The 18,007-nt window shown below is 35.4% G+C and overlaps 2 protein-coding genes across 2 annotated transcripts; both read left to right on the forward strand.

Moving 5' to 3' along the window:
- The first annotated feature begins 3,969 nt into the window (after window positions 1-3,969).
- LOC147400819 (protein SMALL AUXIN UP-REGULATED RNA 12-like) lies at window positions 3,970-4,437 on the forward strand. Its single transcript, XM_086441654.1, has one exon. It carries the CDS (start codon window positions 3,970-3,972, stop codon window positions 4,435-4,437), a length of 468 nt encoding a protein of 155 aa, XP_086297780.1.
- Window positions 4,438-11,387: 6,950 nt separating this feature from the next.
- On the forward strand, window positions 11,388-17,878 carry LOC147400820 (uncharacterized). The gene is made up of 10 exons (XM_086441846.1): window positions 11,388-11,699; window positions 11,811-11,983; window positions 12,546-12,704; window positions 13,794-13,943; window positions 15,177-15,320; window positions 15,434-15,590; window positions 16,303-16,475; window positions 16,838-16,893; window positions 17,312-17,414; window positions 17,567-17,878. Exons 1-10 carry the CDS (start codon window positions 11,495-11,497, stop codon window positions 17,654-17,656), a joined length of 1,410 nt encoding a protein of 469 aa, XP_086297972.1. The 5' UTR covers window positions 11,388-11,494; the 3' UTR covers window positions 17,657-17,878.
- The last annotated feature ends 129 nt before the right edge of the window (window positions 17,879-18,007 follow it).

Consider the following 18,007-nt stretch of genomic DNA (forward strand, 5'->3'; position numbering starts at 1 on the left):
CATGGAAGTGGTTGGAAGTTTACCTTCCCATTGTGAGACCTATAAGCAAATTAATCTCATAATTAGCAATTTTGGTGTAAAATATATTATATTGACTAGGCAACATGGTTTTAAAACTCGTTATGACGTCTCGTCTCAAATGAGTTCTCCGATACGTTTGAGACATCTTGTTCAACGATGAGAAAAATGAACATGGCATTTTAAATCTCCTCGGATACATTGACTTGTCCGTCAGTCTCGTCCATGCTTTGATACCAAGACAATTCGGGTGATACATCTCAGTCTCGGATGAGTTTTGAAACCATGCTAGGCAAGCAAGATTAGTAACCAATAATTAATAGGTGAAAGCGGGTTTTGAACCCAAGACATGATATCAATACTCAAAGACTTAATTAACTTAGCAATTAAGTTAAAAAAATGAACTAAACATAGATATGCGAGAACTAAAAGGTTCGATTTTCTTAGGGAACAAGCACATCAATATGTCATAGTGTATAACATCTGTGGGGGCAAAGATAAGAAGAAAAAAAATCTTTTATTGAGGGATCTGAACACAAGAACAAATTTATATATTCTCCCATGAATTTTATCATGCTCCCTACAATCAATTTCATGGTCATGTTACATGTTTTTTCTTTTGCACCACAAATTCTTTTATATAAGAAAGCTATACACAACAACTTTCATTATAAAATTAGAGCCATACGCGAAAATTTTCTATTTCCAAATTTTATTTTACTATCATATTCGGGTCCCTAATGGCCTAATCCAGATCTCTCGACCAATCATGTCTTGAATTAAATTTGGATTTTTCGACTTACCTCCATTTAATTAGGTATGTTTGAGCTCCCTTTGATTAAATATAAAAATGAGTTTGCCTAATATAAAATATGACCTTGACCCATTCAGTGAAAAAGTCCCAATTTTATAGAATCAAAATTATGAGTATAAAGTCAAACTCTCATTACGTGTAAATTGGAAAATTTGACATAAAAATTTGACAGGCCAAGGCCCACGAATTTTAAAAACTGAATTTTGATGGTTTAGGAAAGTCGAAATTCTTGATGTTCCCAGATTTGACAGTTTAGAGCTGTCGAATTTCTCTTATCCTTCATTAATTTGACATTTTTGATCCGTCGAAAAAAAAATTAATAATGAAAAATTTGACACCAATTTGACCTCTTGGTCTGTCAAATTTTATAAAATTTGACCGCTCAAGAATGTCAAATTTGGGCTTTTTTCACAGTGTCCATATCATGTTAGTCTATGTTTTGTGTGGTGTTGAAATTCCTATAAGAGTTTAAACTAAAAAAAAAAGTAGTTGGAGACAATGAAAATAGATATGAACTTACTTTTAATAATAGAAGGCTTGACTTTGGAAAGAATGGAATAAAATAACATGATTTTTTTAGCCAACCTCAAATCTTTGGGATAAAGTTTTATTGTTGTATAATTTGTGCAGTATGCGAAGAAGTATTTTATAAACAAATGACTAGATCGATCTTAAAATAGTTTTGTAAATTTATGGAAGGAAAATGGCTTGCATCATTTTGTTAATTATTTTATCCTCAACAATTATTTTAGCTCGTCCTCTTTAACTATTTTCCTTTGCTTTCCAAGCAAAAGAAAGAAACCCACTCCTCTTCAACCCCACTTTTCAACTCTTGGCCAAAAACTTTGATTTTTTATCTATGTTTGTCTCTCATGGAAGACGTTGATCATTTGAAAAGCTCAACTTGCAAGACCTAGTCCTACTTACATTAGTGTCTCACGTTTAAATGAAACATAATACCGTAGAACAAATAATGTCCAAATTCAGCAGATAGAATTGAATCATCGAACACGTAAGGGATCATCATAATGATGCTCCCAACACGTAAGGGATCATCATAATGATGCTCCCAGGATCATTGGCTTGTAATACCACAGCAAGGCAAATCAGTTTTTGATCATGAAATGAAAATGCCGTGTATGACAACTTCTTAGTCGATTCATCGGTGGAATTTCAACAAATTAAGTATTCGTAGGCTTACGCACCAAAATTGAACTTCAAATATTTTTAATCCATAAGCCTTGCCCATTGTTAAATATTCTCATATTTGGCGACTAGGAACTATCACGCTAACTTTGACATATCGATCCGCTAAGAGTGAACCAAAATTCATGGAGATATGGATCCCAATAAGTGTGTCGTATGACACTTTCGGGATGTTGGGTTATCATCATAACAGCTATCGATTATTGTGCATGTATGGTTATGTGCACGGAATATTCATCTCATGAGGTACTCCACTAGAATTATGGATAAGAAGTAGGTGATAGTGATGATGATGATGACCTTCTTCGTTAGGTTAAAAGAAAAAGTTTTATGGTCGAAAGTCAAGAAAAAGTGTACCTAATAGCAAGTTTTGTCAACTTTAGACACTGTAGGGTGAGGTTCATATAATATGATCCTCATCGTGTATCATTGAAGGCTGAACCCTTTCTTCTTAATCAAGCTTCAATACAAGGAATATAATGTTAATATGCTAAGAATTGAAAATTCTATTTGAGTTCTTTCATATATTACTTTTTATTTGATTATTTTATAAATAAGTAAGAACTAAGAAAGTTTGATTTTCTAAGGGAACAAGCACATCAATATGTCATGGTGTATGATCTGTGGGGTCAAAGACAAGAAGAAAACAATCTTTTATTAAGGGACCCGATCCAACGTAACAACAAATTTATATATTCTCCCATGAACTTTATAATGCTCCCTACAATCAATTTTATGGTCATGTTACATGTTTTTCTTTTGCACTACAAATTCTTTTATATAAAAAAGCTACAACAACCTTCATTATAAAATTAGAACAGTACACGAAATTTCTCTATTTCCAAATTTGATTTTACTATTATATTTGGATCCCTAACGGCCTAACTCAGTTCTCTCGACAAAATCACGTCTTGAATTAAATTTGAATTTTTCAACTTACCTCTAATGAGGTATATTTGAACTCCCTTTGATTAAATAAAAAAATGAGTTTGCCTAATTGAAAATATGACCATGAAAAAGTCCAAATCATCTAGAATCATAATCATGATTATAAAGTCAAACTGATTTGTGATTTATTCAAAATGAAAATTCCTCCAAGTCTGAGATATGAATTACACAATGAGTCTGAAATTTTGTGTGTAGATCTGCAAAAAGGTTGCCCAAATAAAATAATGGCTCCGTGGGCCTGTAGTATGCATGCCCAGAAGGGAAGGTCACAATTCAAAGAGGCAAATCAAACTTTCTAAATTTGAAGAGACATTTAATATTTTCAAATATTAAATTCCAAATTCTCTTTGAAACACAAGTTGTTCCAAATAATTTTAATATTATCTTTGAGCCCCACCACTACTCTCACATTTTAAACGGTCCCCATCACTCTTTACTTTTACTTTCAATTTCTTTAATTTGCCCCCTTTTTTCATACTTGAATTTATTGTGTATAGCAACTAGCAAGCATGAAAAGGACAAATAAAATAAAATATTTTATTTATTTATTTTAAAAAAGAAATTGTCGTTGACATTTATATGTGGTATGGGTTGTGTATAAGTATAACCTCACCTCTCATATCTAAGTCATGCAACTGAGGGAGAGATAGAATTCCTTAGGGTTCGCATAGTTTCTTCTTTCTTTTTTTGGTCTCTCTTTCGCTCATTGGGTGTCTGTTCTAAGGGGACTGTTTATTTTCTTTCCTTAGTTTAATTTGTTTTTCTTATTAATGATTCCTGGTTTTATTTCCAAGTTTGAAGACTCAGTACATGTGATGTCTTATCTGTTTTTAAGTTTTAGAGTTCAAATGTCATTAGTCAGTTTGACATTCTCCTTACTTTGAACATGATAAGAATGGTTCTCATAAGGTTTAATTTAGGTAAGTGAATCTTGGTTTTCTCTCCTTCTTTCCTAGTTGTGAGTTGGTTTTTATAAACTTTACATGGGGAGAATGGATATGGGTAAGGAGAAAGGGAGGAAAGGTTTGATAATCAAGACATGGGAACGATGTCAATCCATAAGAGGCAGTGTTAGGAAACCGTCTGGGATCCCTTTTGTTCTCATGCCGAAGAGTGGATTGTGGTCTTGCAACGTAGGCTCGCCTAATAACAGCGTTAAACGCAACAAGGGAAACGGGTTAGCCTCCAAAGGTTGCTTCTTTGTCTATGTTGGTCCTGAAAAGCAACGGTTCCTGATCAAGATTGAGTATGCCAACCATCCACTCTTCAAGATTCTACTTGAAGAGGCCGAATTGGAATATGGGTACAATAGTGAAGGCCCTCTGGCACTACCATGCAACGTAGATATTTTCTGTGATGTGTTACTTGAGATAGATGGTGAAGAAATCCGCTCCGGGTGCAACTTTACCAAAGGGTATCGCTCATTGCCATCGCAGTCCTGGAAATACTAACCATGTCTTGAACCTTCTTGTTTGGGAAAATTATTTGTAGCTCTCTTGTACAGTAGGGTAATTTCACAAGGTCATATGAAGTTCTAAACCAAACTATGTATTAAAGGCTCATATTAAGGAAATACATTATATAGATCCAAGTTGATTCAATTCCCCCCCCCCCCCCCCCCTACATTATATAGATCCAAGTTGATTCAATTCCCCCCCCCCCCCCACGCACACACGCATTGGATGTATTGAATATGCTACTGGGCTTAACCCCAAGGGGTTGGTATATTGGCAAGCCGAGCCTTGATAAGCTCTTCAAGAAGGGTAGGTCAAGTGTTCGAAACCCCACGAAGGTATGAATTCTTTAGGGGCACCCTCCACGATCAAGTTGACCGTCAACCCTACTTGTTGCATGTAAGACTTTTTGAGAGGGCGGTTCGTGTGACCGTGGAATTAATCGCACCTGAAGAGTGGGGATACCCACGATATAAAAATAAAAATAAAAAATGCCAGTGGGCTATAAGTTGTCAAACTCTTCAACTTGATCTATGAATCGTCTTCAGCTTTAGTATCTTTCACATATCGGCTGCAATTGACCTTTGCAAAAGAAAGAACAAATATTAAAAATGTCCGGATTCAATGGAAAGAAGGGGACCATCATCCAGTTGTGTTTTTATTAGCCGTGGCAGGTATAGCAAGGATAAGAGACAGAATTTGGCATGATTTCAAAAGGTTGATGTCACCCCTCGCAAAAATCTTATATTATAATTGTTGGATCCATTAATTCATGAACTTTAGGCAAACCTCTTGTTGGAGCTACAAAGAAAGAATCGGACATAGTGGTGATTGTTACCATTTAATTTCAGATAAATTCGATTAACACTTCAATCTTTTACTTAAAACACACCAAACTATATGTGAAGTGGAAACAACCATTTAATTTCAAAAAGATTAGTGTGTTGTAAGAGTTGGTGTACCAATAAATAGAATCTCTCTAACTTTATGTGTATTTGATAATTATTCATGAGTCAATGGCCCACAAGTCATGGGGCCCATTGATCCAAAAATGTTCCTCCTTTGCTGGATTAAACGTTGAAATCAGGCATGGTTATCCTAATAGTTATCCGCCATCGTGCTTACTTCATAACATGCAAAATATTTAATATAGAGATAACACACCAGCAATTGCACTTTAGATAAGGAGATTATGTGATGATGATGGACTTCATTGAAAGGGATAAAGAGTCTTAATAACCGACACCCCTCTGACACTCCCCCTATACTCTCTTGGCGTGGCAGTGCATAAAATGATATATTTCCTAGGGATACACAATTGCACATCCTCATAATTAGGTGTAGTTGTATATCCGAGGAAAAAAATCTATGGTTCTATGCATTGTCACGTCAAGAAAGTAAGTTAGAGGGAATCAGAAAATCATTATACCAAAAAATATATATACATATAAGAAAAGGGAAGGCTTTTGTATGACCGAATGCATTATAAAAAGTATGACTCACAGCAATTGTTATCAACTTGAGACATCAAAGGCAGACTAGTCCATATGAGGCAACGCATAAGTAGAAGTTTAGAAAACTTTTCACAAACAACTTGATTTGCTTACATGATTACATACTTTATGCTTGGATTAATGGCCCCACAAATAATTTTATCTTCAAAAGATACAAAATCCTTTCATCCCGCAATTCATCTCTCAAAAATCATATTTTATTATTTTATAAAGGCAAAATCTTACCACGACACTATAAGAAATTAGTGCGAGCTCTTTGTAGCTATTATTAACAAGTGAGGGTGTGCCACATCATCAAGATGATTACATCTAACCGTTTAAATTTTGGAGTTCAATGACTGTTCATTTTCAACACTTGATTAGAACAATATATATATATATATATATATAGAGGGTCCCGTTCGGCACCCTAAGTTTTACCACACACTTTAACAAACGCGTTTTGTCTTACATGGGTTAGAAGTTTCGGAATGGGCTGATTTTTGGTGAGGATGATCTCTATGGTGAGGAGATCATCCTCACCAAAAATCAGCCCATTCCGAAACTTCTATGGTGAGGAGATCATCCTCACCAAAAATCAGCTCATTCCAAAACTTCTAACCCCATCAAAAATGATTTACAAAAAATGGACGGTCCACGATTTTTCAACTTGTAAACATGGGGCTAAACATTTCGGAATGGGCATATTTTTGGGGAGGATGATCTTCTAATCATAGAGATCATCCTCACCAAAAATCAGCCCATTCCAAAACTTCTAACCTTTGTTAAAGTGTGTGGTAAAACTTAGGGTGACGAACGGGACCATATAAATATATATATATATCGTCACCCTAAGTTTTACCACACACTTTAACAAACACGTTTTGTCCTACATGGGTTAGAAGTTTCGGAATGAGCTGATTTTTGGTGAGAATGATCTCTATGGTGAGGAGATCATCCTCACCAAAAATCAGCTCATTCCAAAACTTCTAACCCCATCAAAAATGGTTTACAAAAAATGGACGGTCCACGATTTTTCAACTTGTAAACATGGGGCTAAACATTTCAGAATGGGCTGATTTTTGGGGAGGATGATCTTCTAATCATAGAGATCATCCTCACCAAAAATCAGGCCATTCCAAAACTTCTAACCCATGTAAGACAAAAAACGTTTGTTAAAGTGTGTGGTAAAACTTAGGGTGTATATATATATATATATATATATATATATATAGGGTCCCGTTCAGCACCCTAAACTTTACCACACACTTTAACAAACGTGTTTTGTCTTACATGGGTTAGAAGTTTTGGAATGGGCTGATTTTTGGTGAGGATGATCTCTATGGTGAGGAGATCATCCTCACCAAAAATCAGTTCATTCCAAAACTTCTAACCCCATCAAAAATGGTTTACAAAAAATGGACGGTCCACAATTTTTCAACGTGTAAACATGGGGCTAAACATTTCGGAATGGGCTGATTTTTGGGGAGGATGATCTTCTAATCATAGAGATCATCCTCACCAAAAATCAGCCCATTCCAAAACTTCTAACCCACGTAGGACAAAAAACATTGTTAAAGTGTGTGGTAAAACTTAGGGTGCTGAACATTTCCCATATATATATATGGATCAGGTTCAAACGACAACTATTTCAACACACATATAGACAACGTGTTTTGTCTTATATGGGCAAAAATGTTTGGAATGGGCTGATTTTTTGTGAGGATGATCTCTGTGGTGAGGAGATCATCCTTGCCAAAAATCAGCTCATTATGAAACTTCTAGACCGTCCAATTTTTGTTGAAAAATTATAGACCGTCCAATTTTTGTAAATCAATTTTGATGGGGTTACAAGTTTTGGAATTTGATGATTTTTTGCCAGGATGATCCTCTCATCACAGAGATCATCCTCACAAAAAATCAGCCCATTCCAAACATTTTTGCCCATATAAGACAAACACATTGTTTATATGTGTGTGCAATGTGTGTTGCAGGAACCCGACCCATATATATATATATAGGGTCAGGTTCAAAGGACAACCATTTCTACACATATAGACAACGTGTTTTGTCTTATATGGGCAAAAATGTTTGGAATGGACTGATTTTTTGTGAGGATGATCTCTGTGATGAGGGGATCATCCTGGCAAAAAATCATCCCATTCATAAACTTATAACCCCATCAAAATTGATTTACAAAAATTGGACGGTCTATAATTTTTCAACAAAAATTGGACGGTCTAGAAGTTTCATAATGAGCTGATTTTTGGCCAGGATGATCTCCTCATCACAGAGATCATCCTCACAAAAAATCAGTCCATTCCAAACATTTTTACCCATATAAGACAAAACACGTTGTCTATATGTGTGTAGAAATGGTTGTCCTTTGAACCTGACCCATATATATATATATATATATATGAGTCGGGTTCCTGCAACACACATTGCGACACACATATAGACAACGTGTTTTGTCTTATATGGGCAAAAATGTTTGGAATGGGCTGATTTTTTGTGAGGATGATCTCTGTGATGAGGGGATCATCCTGGCAAAAAATCATCCCATTCAAAAACTTGTAACCCCATCAAAATTGATTTACAAAAATTGGACGGTCTATAATTTTTCAACAAAAATTGAACGGTCTAGAAGTTTCATAATGAACTGATTTTTGGCAAGGATGATCTCCTCACCACAGAGATCATCCTCACAAAAAATCAGCCCATTCCAAACATTTTTGCCCATATAAGACAAATACGTTGTCGCAATGTGTGTCGCAATGTGTGTCGTTTGAACCCCACCCTACATATATATATATATATATATAGGGTCCCGTTCGCCACCCTTAGTTTTACCACACACTTTAACAAACGCGTTTTGTCTTACATGGGTTAGAAGTTTCGGAATGGGCTGATTTTTGGTGAGGATGATCTCTATGGTGAGGAGATCATCCTCACCAAAAATCAGCTCATTCCAAAACTTCTAACCCCATCAAAATTGATTTACAAAAAATGGACGGTCCACGATTTTTCAACGTGTAAACATGGGGCTAAACATTTCGGAATGGGCTGATTTTTGAGGAGGAGGATCTTCTAATCATAGAGATCATCCTCACCAAAAATCAGCTCATTCCAAAACTTCTAACCCATGTAGGACAAAAAACATTTGTTAAAGTGTGTGGTAAAACTTAGGGTGCTGAACATTTCCCATATATATATATATGTAGGGTGGGGTTCAAACGACACACATTGCGACACACATTGCGACAACGTATTTGTCTTATATGGGCAAAAATGTTTGGAATGGGCTGATTTTTTGTGAGGATGATCTCTGTGATGAGGGGATCATCCTGGCAAAAAATCATCCCATTCCAAAACTTCTAACCCCATCAAAATTGATTTACAAAAATTGGACGGTCTAAAATTTTTCAACCTTAAAACATGGGGCTAGAAATTTCATAATGAGCTGATTTTTGGCAAAGATGATCTCCTCACCATAGAGATCATCCTCACAAAAAATTAGCCCATTTCAAACATTTTTGCCCATATAAGACAAATACGTTGTCGCAATGTGTGTTGCAATGTGTGTCGTTTGAACCCGTGCCATATATATATATATATATATATATATATATTTTTTCTTTGAAATTCGATATAAACCATGAGTATAAGAGGACAATTTTGTTATTTTTGTTGGATAATATACGATGGAGGAAGAAAATTAACTTCTAGGTTCGAAAAGATTCGATCTCTTTTAGACAAATATTCTCCCCTACTGGTTGAACCAAAGTACACAAGGGATCGACGAACAAATGCCTTCAGGATACAAAGAAGTCTTACACTCAATATACTAAACCAGATTATGCACTATCTGATTTAGCCTAGAACACTCGAAAAAATAACAAACTGATGATGCCTTGATCTTAAGCTTAGAGAGAGGAGAATACAGAATTTTTCAATAAAGAAATCTGAATTCTAGTTGGCTATTTATAGTCATTTCTGTGTCTGTTGACCAAGAGTCATGATTTAATGTCTCTTGGTCTAATAGCCGTTAGATTGTGCCTTATCTGAGATCTAACGATCTAGATTGCACCTTATCGAAGGTATGTGTCTCATGTCCTTTAATTAATACATTTTAGTTGAATCTGTTTGATCTAGTGGCTCTGATCGCGTCCGATCAGTTGCCATTTGATGTAACGGATCCGATCGTTCCTAATCAGATACCAAATAGGAATTAACACACCTGATCGATTCTGATTAGATACAATCATGAATCAACTCATCTGATTGTTTCTAATCAGGTACTACCTTAATCCAACGCTTCGGATCGTTCTCGATCCGGTATTATTTCGATCAAGTTAGTATCCGATCAGGAACGATCCGGTATTATTTCAATCCATCGTATCCGATCGGATACTAATTTGATCGTACCCGATCCATCACACGTGACGGATCAACCACAATCGTTGGATGGTTTCGTATCTCGAAAACATTAAGGCTCCCCAGCTCCTTGCCCGTACGTGCGAAGTGCAAAGTGCGCCCTAAACGCCCAATCGCCCTTTCGCACGTCGCACGTGCGCGTGCACCACCTCAAAGCACTGGATCAAAGCCTAAATGTGTGACACAAATACAACTAACTATGCATAAGGTACACCACTTTTTTACTTGTGAGTGATGTGGGACTAAACCTTATATACATAAAAAACCTTCAAATCTAACTTAAGGAAAAACGAACCAAAAATTCACAAAATACTTATTTTATTTTGAAAATACTTAACAATTTTTCTCTATTATGATGTTCTTTGGATCATAGAACAAGAGTTACAAAGAACTACACGAGAAATGAAATACAGAGGATCCGCTCTCAGAATAAAGAGGTTCAATAGTTCATGGTCACCTTAAAAAATAACCATCTTGTCAAAAAAAAAAAAAAAGTATCATCGTGTGCCTTTGCTTTTCACTTATACAACAAGAGATGTGCAAGAATATTTCAAAATCAATTATTTTCAAGTTCTTCAACCTCTATAATAAATTATTTTTAATCTCTTCAATCCATCGTCTTCAACCTTATACTTTTCAGAAAGAAAGAAAGTCAGGGTTTTTGTTAAGAGTAGTGATAATCTACCCCTCCACTCCTCTCCCCTCCGCCTCATCACAAGACCGTAGATCATTTACCACAGGATTCACAAGAAAATGATTTATGATTATGTGTATCCTGAGGTAAATGATCTACAGTTTGTGAAGTAGGGGGCCAAGAAATCATTATTCTTTTGTTAATGATTAAATATGAGGGCATTTAGTTCAGTTTCATTTGCATATTAGAGAAAGAAGACAGAGGTCAAGGGGTATGTCATCAGTTTGAAATAACAGGGGGCTAACTCAAATATTCACCAAAACATATAGGGGTCCTTCTAAGTTCTAACTCACCCATATTACTTGTACACCCAACCGTCTGAACCACGAACGAGTGCCAAAAAAAAAAAAAACAAAAACGCGCGGATATTCGTGGACAAAAGTCCCAAAAAATAGCGGGGATTCGTGATTCCAGCAGCACTGCTGTGTCGATGGAAGCAAAGATCAGAAAACTCACTCTACTTCACAACGCTCTGATCGTAACTATGGATCCCCAAAACCGAGTCTTTCGAAATGGGGCCATCTTCATCGATGGAGATAAGATCATGGAGATCGGTCAATCCTCCCAAATACTCGACCAATTCGCTTCTCACGCAAACGAAATTCTTGATCTCAATGGCCGAATTTTGCTTCCAGGTCATCTACTCGATCCCAATTGTCTCTGCAAGTCTCATCTTTTTTTTTTATTCGTTCTTTTGTTGTTTGAAACCCTAGTTTTTGTAACGATGTACGTGAACTTTAGAGCAGGATTCATCAACACACATGTTCATACATCTCAACAGCTTGGGAGAGGTATAGCTGATGATGTCGATTTGATGACTTGGTTACACGAACGCATCTGGCCTTACGAATCGAATATGACTGAGGAGGATTCCTATATTTCTACTCTACTTTGTGGGATTGAACTCATACGCTCTGGTGTAAGTTTTATCCATGTTTTTCGATTTCGAAATTCTATCACAAAATGTAGTTTAGCAAAGACGCTTTGTTGGAATTTTATGTTTAATGGTGCCAATTTAAATGCAAGTTTCTTTCACGGAATCAACGTTCTTCTGGAGATTAAAATTTGAGCAAATTACCAAAACTGTGAAATAAAATTGAAAATTTACCACAACGACACACAGTTCATTTTAATTCTTAAAATGGAAAATTACCGTTTTGGGAATTAAAATATTTTACCAAAACGGTAAAAAAGTTGTCCTATTCTATAAAACAGGTCAGTAAAATAGTTTAAAAAAAGTTCTGTGTCATAAAACAGTGAACCTTTTACCCACTTTAACCAAAGTATTTTAGTTCCCAAAAGGGTAATTTTCTGATTTCTGAATTGAAATGAACAATGTGCCATTTTGGTGATTTTTCAATTTTCAGCGTATGATTTGGTAAATCACTCTAATTAGTTATTCTAAGTTGGTCTTATGAATTTCGATCTTTCTTCAAATATTTGGGGTGCAATTTTTATATGTTTGTTATATATTTAATAAGGTTACGTGCTTTGCGGAAGCGGGTGGGCAACATGTCTCTGGGATGGCAAGAGCAGTGGAGTTATTGGGGTTACGTGCATGTTTAACGCAGTCAACCATGGATTCTGGTCAGGGTTTACCAACAAACTGGGGTGTTCACACAACTGATTATTGTATTCAGGTCTAATATACACTTATATCTATTTATATTTTGAATGCTTGGAGAACTCTGTTGTTTGTATTTAATTCGTATGAAGAGTTTTTTTCTTAAAATCATCAATCTGTTTTTTTTTATTGATCAAGGTTTGGATGATGTTCTCTAGTTAACTGTTGAGAAATCTGATGCTTGCTTGAATATAAAAGCATGAAGGGCTGATTCATAATTTGGTTGTTCCCAACTCCCTGAATCTGCAGGAGAGATGTTTTATTTGTGTGGGTAGTGGGATTACGCAACATACAGTTAAGAGGGCTCAAACAAATTGATTTTTGGTTGCTACATTTGTTGCGGGTATCAAGCTATGTACGTATGTGATTTTGAATTGGGCTCTAACCAATACCACAAAATTTGACTTAAGGCTTTGATGGTGTTGATATGATTTGGGCTGCAACATTGTGGGTCAGTTGGTGTTAATGAGTTATTCCCTTTTTTTTTTTTTACTAATGTGCTCCAATAACATGATACTGGTATTATAAGCAACAATGTATTAGGGCACAATGGTAATGGGCCTCACTTTCATGTGCATGCACCTGTGATATGTTGTGCATCAGTTATATGGTGAGAGTGTAAGGCTGAGGGGCATGTCAGTGGTGCATTGTGGAGCTTATTGAAACGCTGCAAAACTTCCAATCATCATCATTATGATCTCTCTTATCGAACAAAGTTGGGGTCGGGTATTTGAAGCCTGTTCTGCCATTCCATTCTATCTAGGAGCACATCTAGGGACACTTCTTGTATGATCATATGGACTTTATTTTGTTTAACGTGTTCTACAATTGCTCTTCCGTTATAATAGCATCAGTAGGGTTGTAATTTTCTGTTTAGGCAGCATATGTAGGCTGTGCTGTTTCTGCAGTTGGTGAAAAAAATATAGTTCAAAGTGTAGTTTATGTCAATTTGTTAGTTGGTTTGTACGCTCATTCATTTCTTTCCTCTGCTTTGGCTTGTATTCATTTAGCAATTATTGTGTCTTGTTTTTTATATCAGCATTTTCTGCAACAGCTATTTTCTATTCTTCATTGTATGACCAAAGGTATTTAATCAAGGGCACAGTCGCAAAAGAAACTTTACGACAAGCATCATGATACGGCAGATGGACGCATCAAAATATGGTTTGGAATAAGGCAAATTATGAATGCAACTGATCGGTTACTATTTGAAACTAGAGACGCTGCTAAAGAACTAAAAACAGGCATCCACATGGTAAAATTCAAGAGCATTTTTCTTTTTATGTATTTAGGCCATGGTTGTTTCTTCTATTTGCACTTATTTCTCTTCTTTTTTTTCTTTATTATCAGTTAGTTTTAAAGAAATTTTGTTACTTCTCAAGATTAAAAAAATAATTTTTTCAATATCCAGATTCTTTCTTACCCTGGCCAAAGTGAAGAAGGAGCTAAGTTAAATCAGTAGTTTTTTGTTGGAGAGTTGCTGACATGCAAACTTTTTGGAGACATTTGAATTTAACTAAAAGCATGATTTTAAGTTCAATTGAATGGACAAACAAGATCTGTTCAACAAACCTTTTAATGGCTTGTGTTTTCATTTTTATTTCTTTAAGCTGATTTTATCTTTTAGTATATACTTCTTACCGGATGTAATTAGACTTCTAACATTTATGTATTTTTATAAGTTATTTGTGATATTTTTACAATAATATTTATCATCATCATTAAAGCTTTATCCCAATTATCTACAGTCGGTTGGCAGTAAAATTTGGTACAACATGCTTTTTAAATTATTTTTCCGAAAAAATAAGGAAATTGTTACAGGAAAATAGCTAATGTTATCATATGGTAGAAATATACTTGCAATGCCTGATACTAGTGTTGGTGTTGTACAATCTTTGACCCACACATGCATAAGTAGTTAAAAAATGTGGGTTTTCTCTTATTCACAGATTTCAGTAGGAATTTCCGATGTCCTTTAGGGCCCAAATTGCTGCTCTAATGAAATAACACAATCAAACTGTTGTAAAGCGATTGAACTACCACCCAGGAGGGTACTTGGAAGAATTTGGAACTTCCTATCTTACATATAAACATCATATTAGCAGTGAGGAGTTGAGAAAACATATGGAATTTTGATGGCCAATCTTTCTAGAACATTTTTTATCACTAAATTTCCATCTCCCTTGTTTTCTAAGTGTTCACAGTGCTTAGCTCGTGTACCTAATCGAAGCTTTACAGTGATGTTTCTTTCTAAGTGTCCACACAATGAGCGGCCTCACAATGTAGTGACGTTATTAATTGTGAAAAAAGTATGCCTCCATTATTGAACCTTATATTGGATTTGTCTCTCTAGCTCAATTGGATGGCATTCAGTGTTAGAACCTTGAATTTATTATACCTATCAAAATGAATTTGTTTGTACCACCTGGATTGATGCCAATTTGATTGACTGCTGGTTCTCATTGTTTAGTCTTTCATTTTTACTTAGCATGTAGCAGAGATACCTTATGAGAATCAACTTGTGATGGATACTCGAAAAGTTGATCATGGAACAGTTACGTACTTGGAGAAAATAGAGCTCCTACAAAGCAACTTGTTGGCAGCTCATTCTGTTTGGGTCAATGATACTGAGGTAATTGTGCTGTTGAATTCCAATTTTTTATTTTATTTGATGAAAACATTGCCCATAGTTTTACTTGCTTATACAGATGATAATTGAGTAACTGATAGCTTGTTTGTTGAAAGATTGGTTTTCTTTCAAGGGCAGGGGTGAAAGTTTCTCATTGTCCTGCTGCTGCAATGCGAATGCTTGGATTTGCACCTATAAAGGAGATGCTTGATGCTGGGCTTTGTGTCTCCTTGGGTACAGATGGGGCACCATCGAATAATAGGATGAGCATTGGTTTGTTCCTGGATCTTGGTTTGGTCACCTTTTCTTCGTGAACACATTTATTTGGTTTACCTCCACATAAGCTACTAAGTTGCTTAAAATTTTATTTACATAGAATGACCACTTGTTAAAAATAAGTTCATAGAATTAATTGGAGGATTGTTCTTCGTGGACCATCTAGAATGAGTTTTTCATCTTTAAAGCTCATTGGAGTGTCCTGCATTGGCATGTACATGTTTCTTATAAATGTTCTATGTCATTTTTATAAAAGCTTGTACTTTCTTTAAACTGAATTTTAGGGAGGCCCTGAACATGAAAATACAATAAACTTTTTATAAGGCCAGTTTAGAGGTCCTTAAGGAGTTTTTCAGCTATACGCTTATTCTAGATGAGAAGTCAATGGCGTATAATTTCTTGCGTGATTTACATTTCCCTAGTTCCACCAGTTTTTGTGTAATTATTTGAATTATCCCGACATCAGTCCTGAAGGCCTTAGTTTTCATTTTCCTTAATAATATCTACTATTTTGTTTTTAGTTTTTTGTTACATATATTCAAGGTCGGGAAGCATAGCCACTGGTGCTATGTTCTTATCATCAGTTTTCTTTTTAATCTTATTTCTTGTCCCTTTTTCTTTGCCCCCCTCTTTATCTCTGCATTTCTCTTATATTTAGGCAGCCTATTTTTAATTTTTGAAGTGAAGATACTTAATTGTCTGTATACAGTGGATGAGATGTATCTGGCTTCTCTAATTAACAAAGGTCGGGAAGCATTTTCCAAGGGAACAACTGATCCCACAGCTTTGCCTGCTGAAACAGTTCTGAAAATGGCGACAGTGAATGGTGCAAAATCGGTATTATGGGATAATGAAATAGGTTCGCTTGAGGTTGGGAAAAAGGTAGCTTAATGCCTCAACATTCTTTTCTCCATATATTTCATGATCATCAGCCAAGCCGAAATTTTTTGTATAAGCTTTTTATGATGATGATCATATAATATACTCTTCTTTTCTGTTTGTAAATATCCAAGATGATACCTCATGTGTAATTCTTGGATACCTAATAGATTTATTTCTAGTACTATTTAACATTTATATCATATTAATTAGCTTGCTAATGTCGTTTTACTAGCTAGTAACCAACTTGAGCTATGTTAATATGCTCTGTTTATCTCTTGCAAGTCCCTACTGCTTCCATTAAAGTGTATTATATTGTTTAACAACAATTTTAACTGATGGATGCTTGGATTTCTCTTTGGTAGGCTGATATGATCATTGTCAATCCTTTCTCTTGGTCCATGGTTCCAATACATGACTGGTATGACCCCATCCATGGAAGAGATCTCATGTTGGATATGGTTTCTATTTATGTATTTATTATTGGTGAAAATATTGATCTCGTCTTTTGTTACGGAATTGCTGCCAAGCTGCCTATTACCCTCCTTGTAGATATGTACCTTGTTACAGTTTTCTATCTTTTATATGCAATTAGAAACTCAGGTCTTTCCTCCCGTGGATACTTTCATACTAAGTTACAAAATCGGTAAACATTTGTAGTAAAAGTAAACAAAATAAGTAATAGATTGAATTAATGTGAATAAATTGGTTAATGAAAAATAATCTGCTAATGCATGGATTCTAAGGTAAAAACTGGTAAAGAAGTAAATCTATCTCAGCTGTTAGTCGCAAGAATTTACTTGATGGGAGTGGTTCTTATCATTGTTTGTTGTTTGCAGCATTTCAAGCCTTGTGTATTGCATGCGAACTGAAAACATTGATTCTGTCATGTGCAATGGTCGATGGATTATGAAGGATAAGATGATCTTGACTGTAAATGAGGTACACTGAGATATCTTATTTCATCTGGTTAATTAATTTGTCAATATCTCAAAGTTGTAAAATTTCTCTCTCCATTGATTTTTGGTCAAATGGTGCAAAAAAGAAAATTTTATGGCTTTGGATTCACCTCATTTTAAATTGTTACTGAACAGGCAGAAGTGATTTCACTGGCAAAGCAAGCTTCTAGCGAAGTTCTGAAGAGGGCAGGAATTGTAATTCCTAACCGAATGAACTTCATCTGATCTGATCTTTCGTGCAATTTCCATTTGCTTTGCTTCCTATAAAGTAAAAACATTTTCGATGACAATCGGATGTATACATCCAAGGCATGTGCCTGAATCTTTTCAGATTCCTTTGTTGAGGTTTGTTTCCTTTATTTAGTCAACATTACAAAACATGAAGATACTGTAAACACCCTTTGATCTCATATGTTTGGTTTAATTCACAACTGGTTTTTGTCCCAACAGTTGCTAAAGTCTGGAGGCCCTAGAAATGACAAGACACCTATATCATATCATATCATGCTTTTCTGACTTGAGAATTTTCACTCGGTCCATATGCAGCTGATGTGGCAAGGCATAGAATCATAGATC

Source organism: Akebia trifoliata, chromosome 5, assembly GCF_017979445.1.
Source record: "Akebia trifoliata isolate Shusen 1 chromosome 5, ASM1797944v1, whole genome shotgun sequence".
Taxonomy (NCBI): Eukaryota; Viridiplantae; Streptophyta; class Magnoliopsida; order Ranunculales; family Lardizabalaceae; genus Akebia; species Akebia trifoliata.

Coding starts and splice junctions, on each gene's coding strand:
- LOC147400819 (XM_086441654.1), top strand. CDS start 3,970: ATGGGGAGAATGGATATGGGTAAGGAGAAAGGGAGGAAAGGTTTGATA.
- LOC147400820 (XM_086441846.1), top strand. CDS start 11,495: ATGGAAGCAAAGATCAGAAAACTCACTCTACTTCACAACGCTCTGATC. Junction 16,894..17,311: donor ATGGTTCCAATACATGACTG/GTATGACCCCAT, acceptor TGTTGTTTGCAG/CATTTCAAGCCTTGTGTATT. Junction 17,415..17,566: donor TGATCTTGACTGTAAATGAG/GTACACTGAGAT, acceptor GTTACTGAACAG/GCAGAAGTGATTTCACTGGC.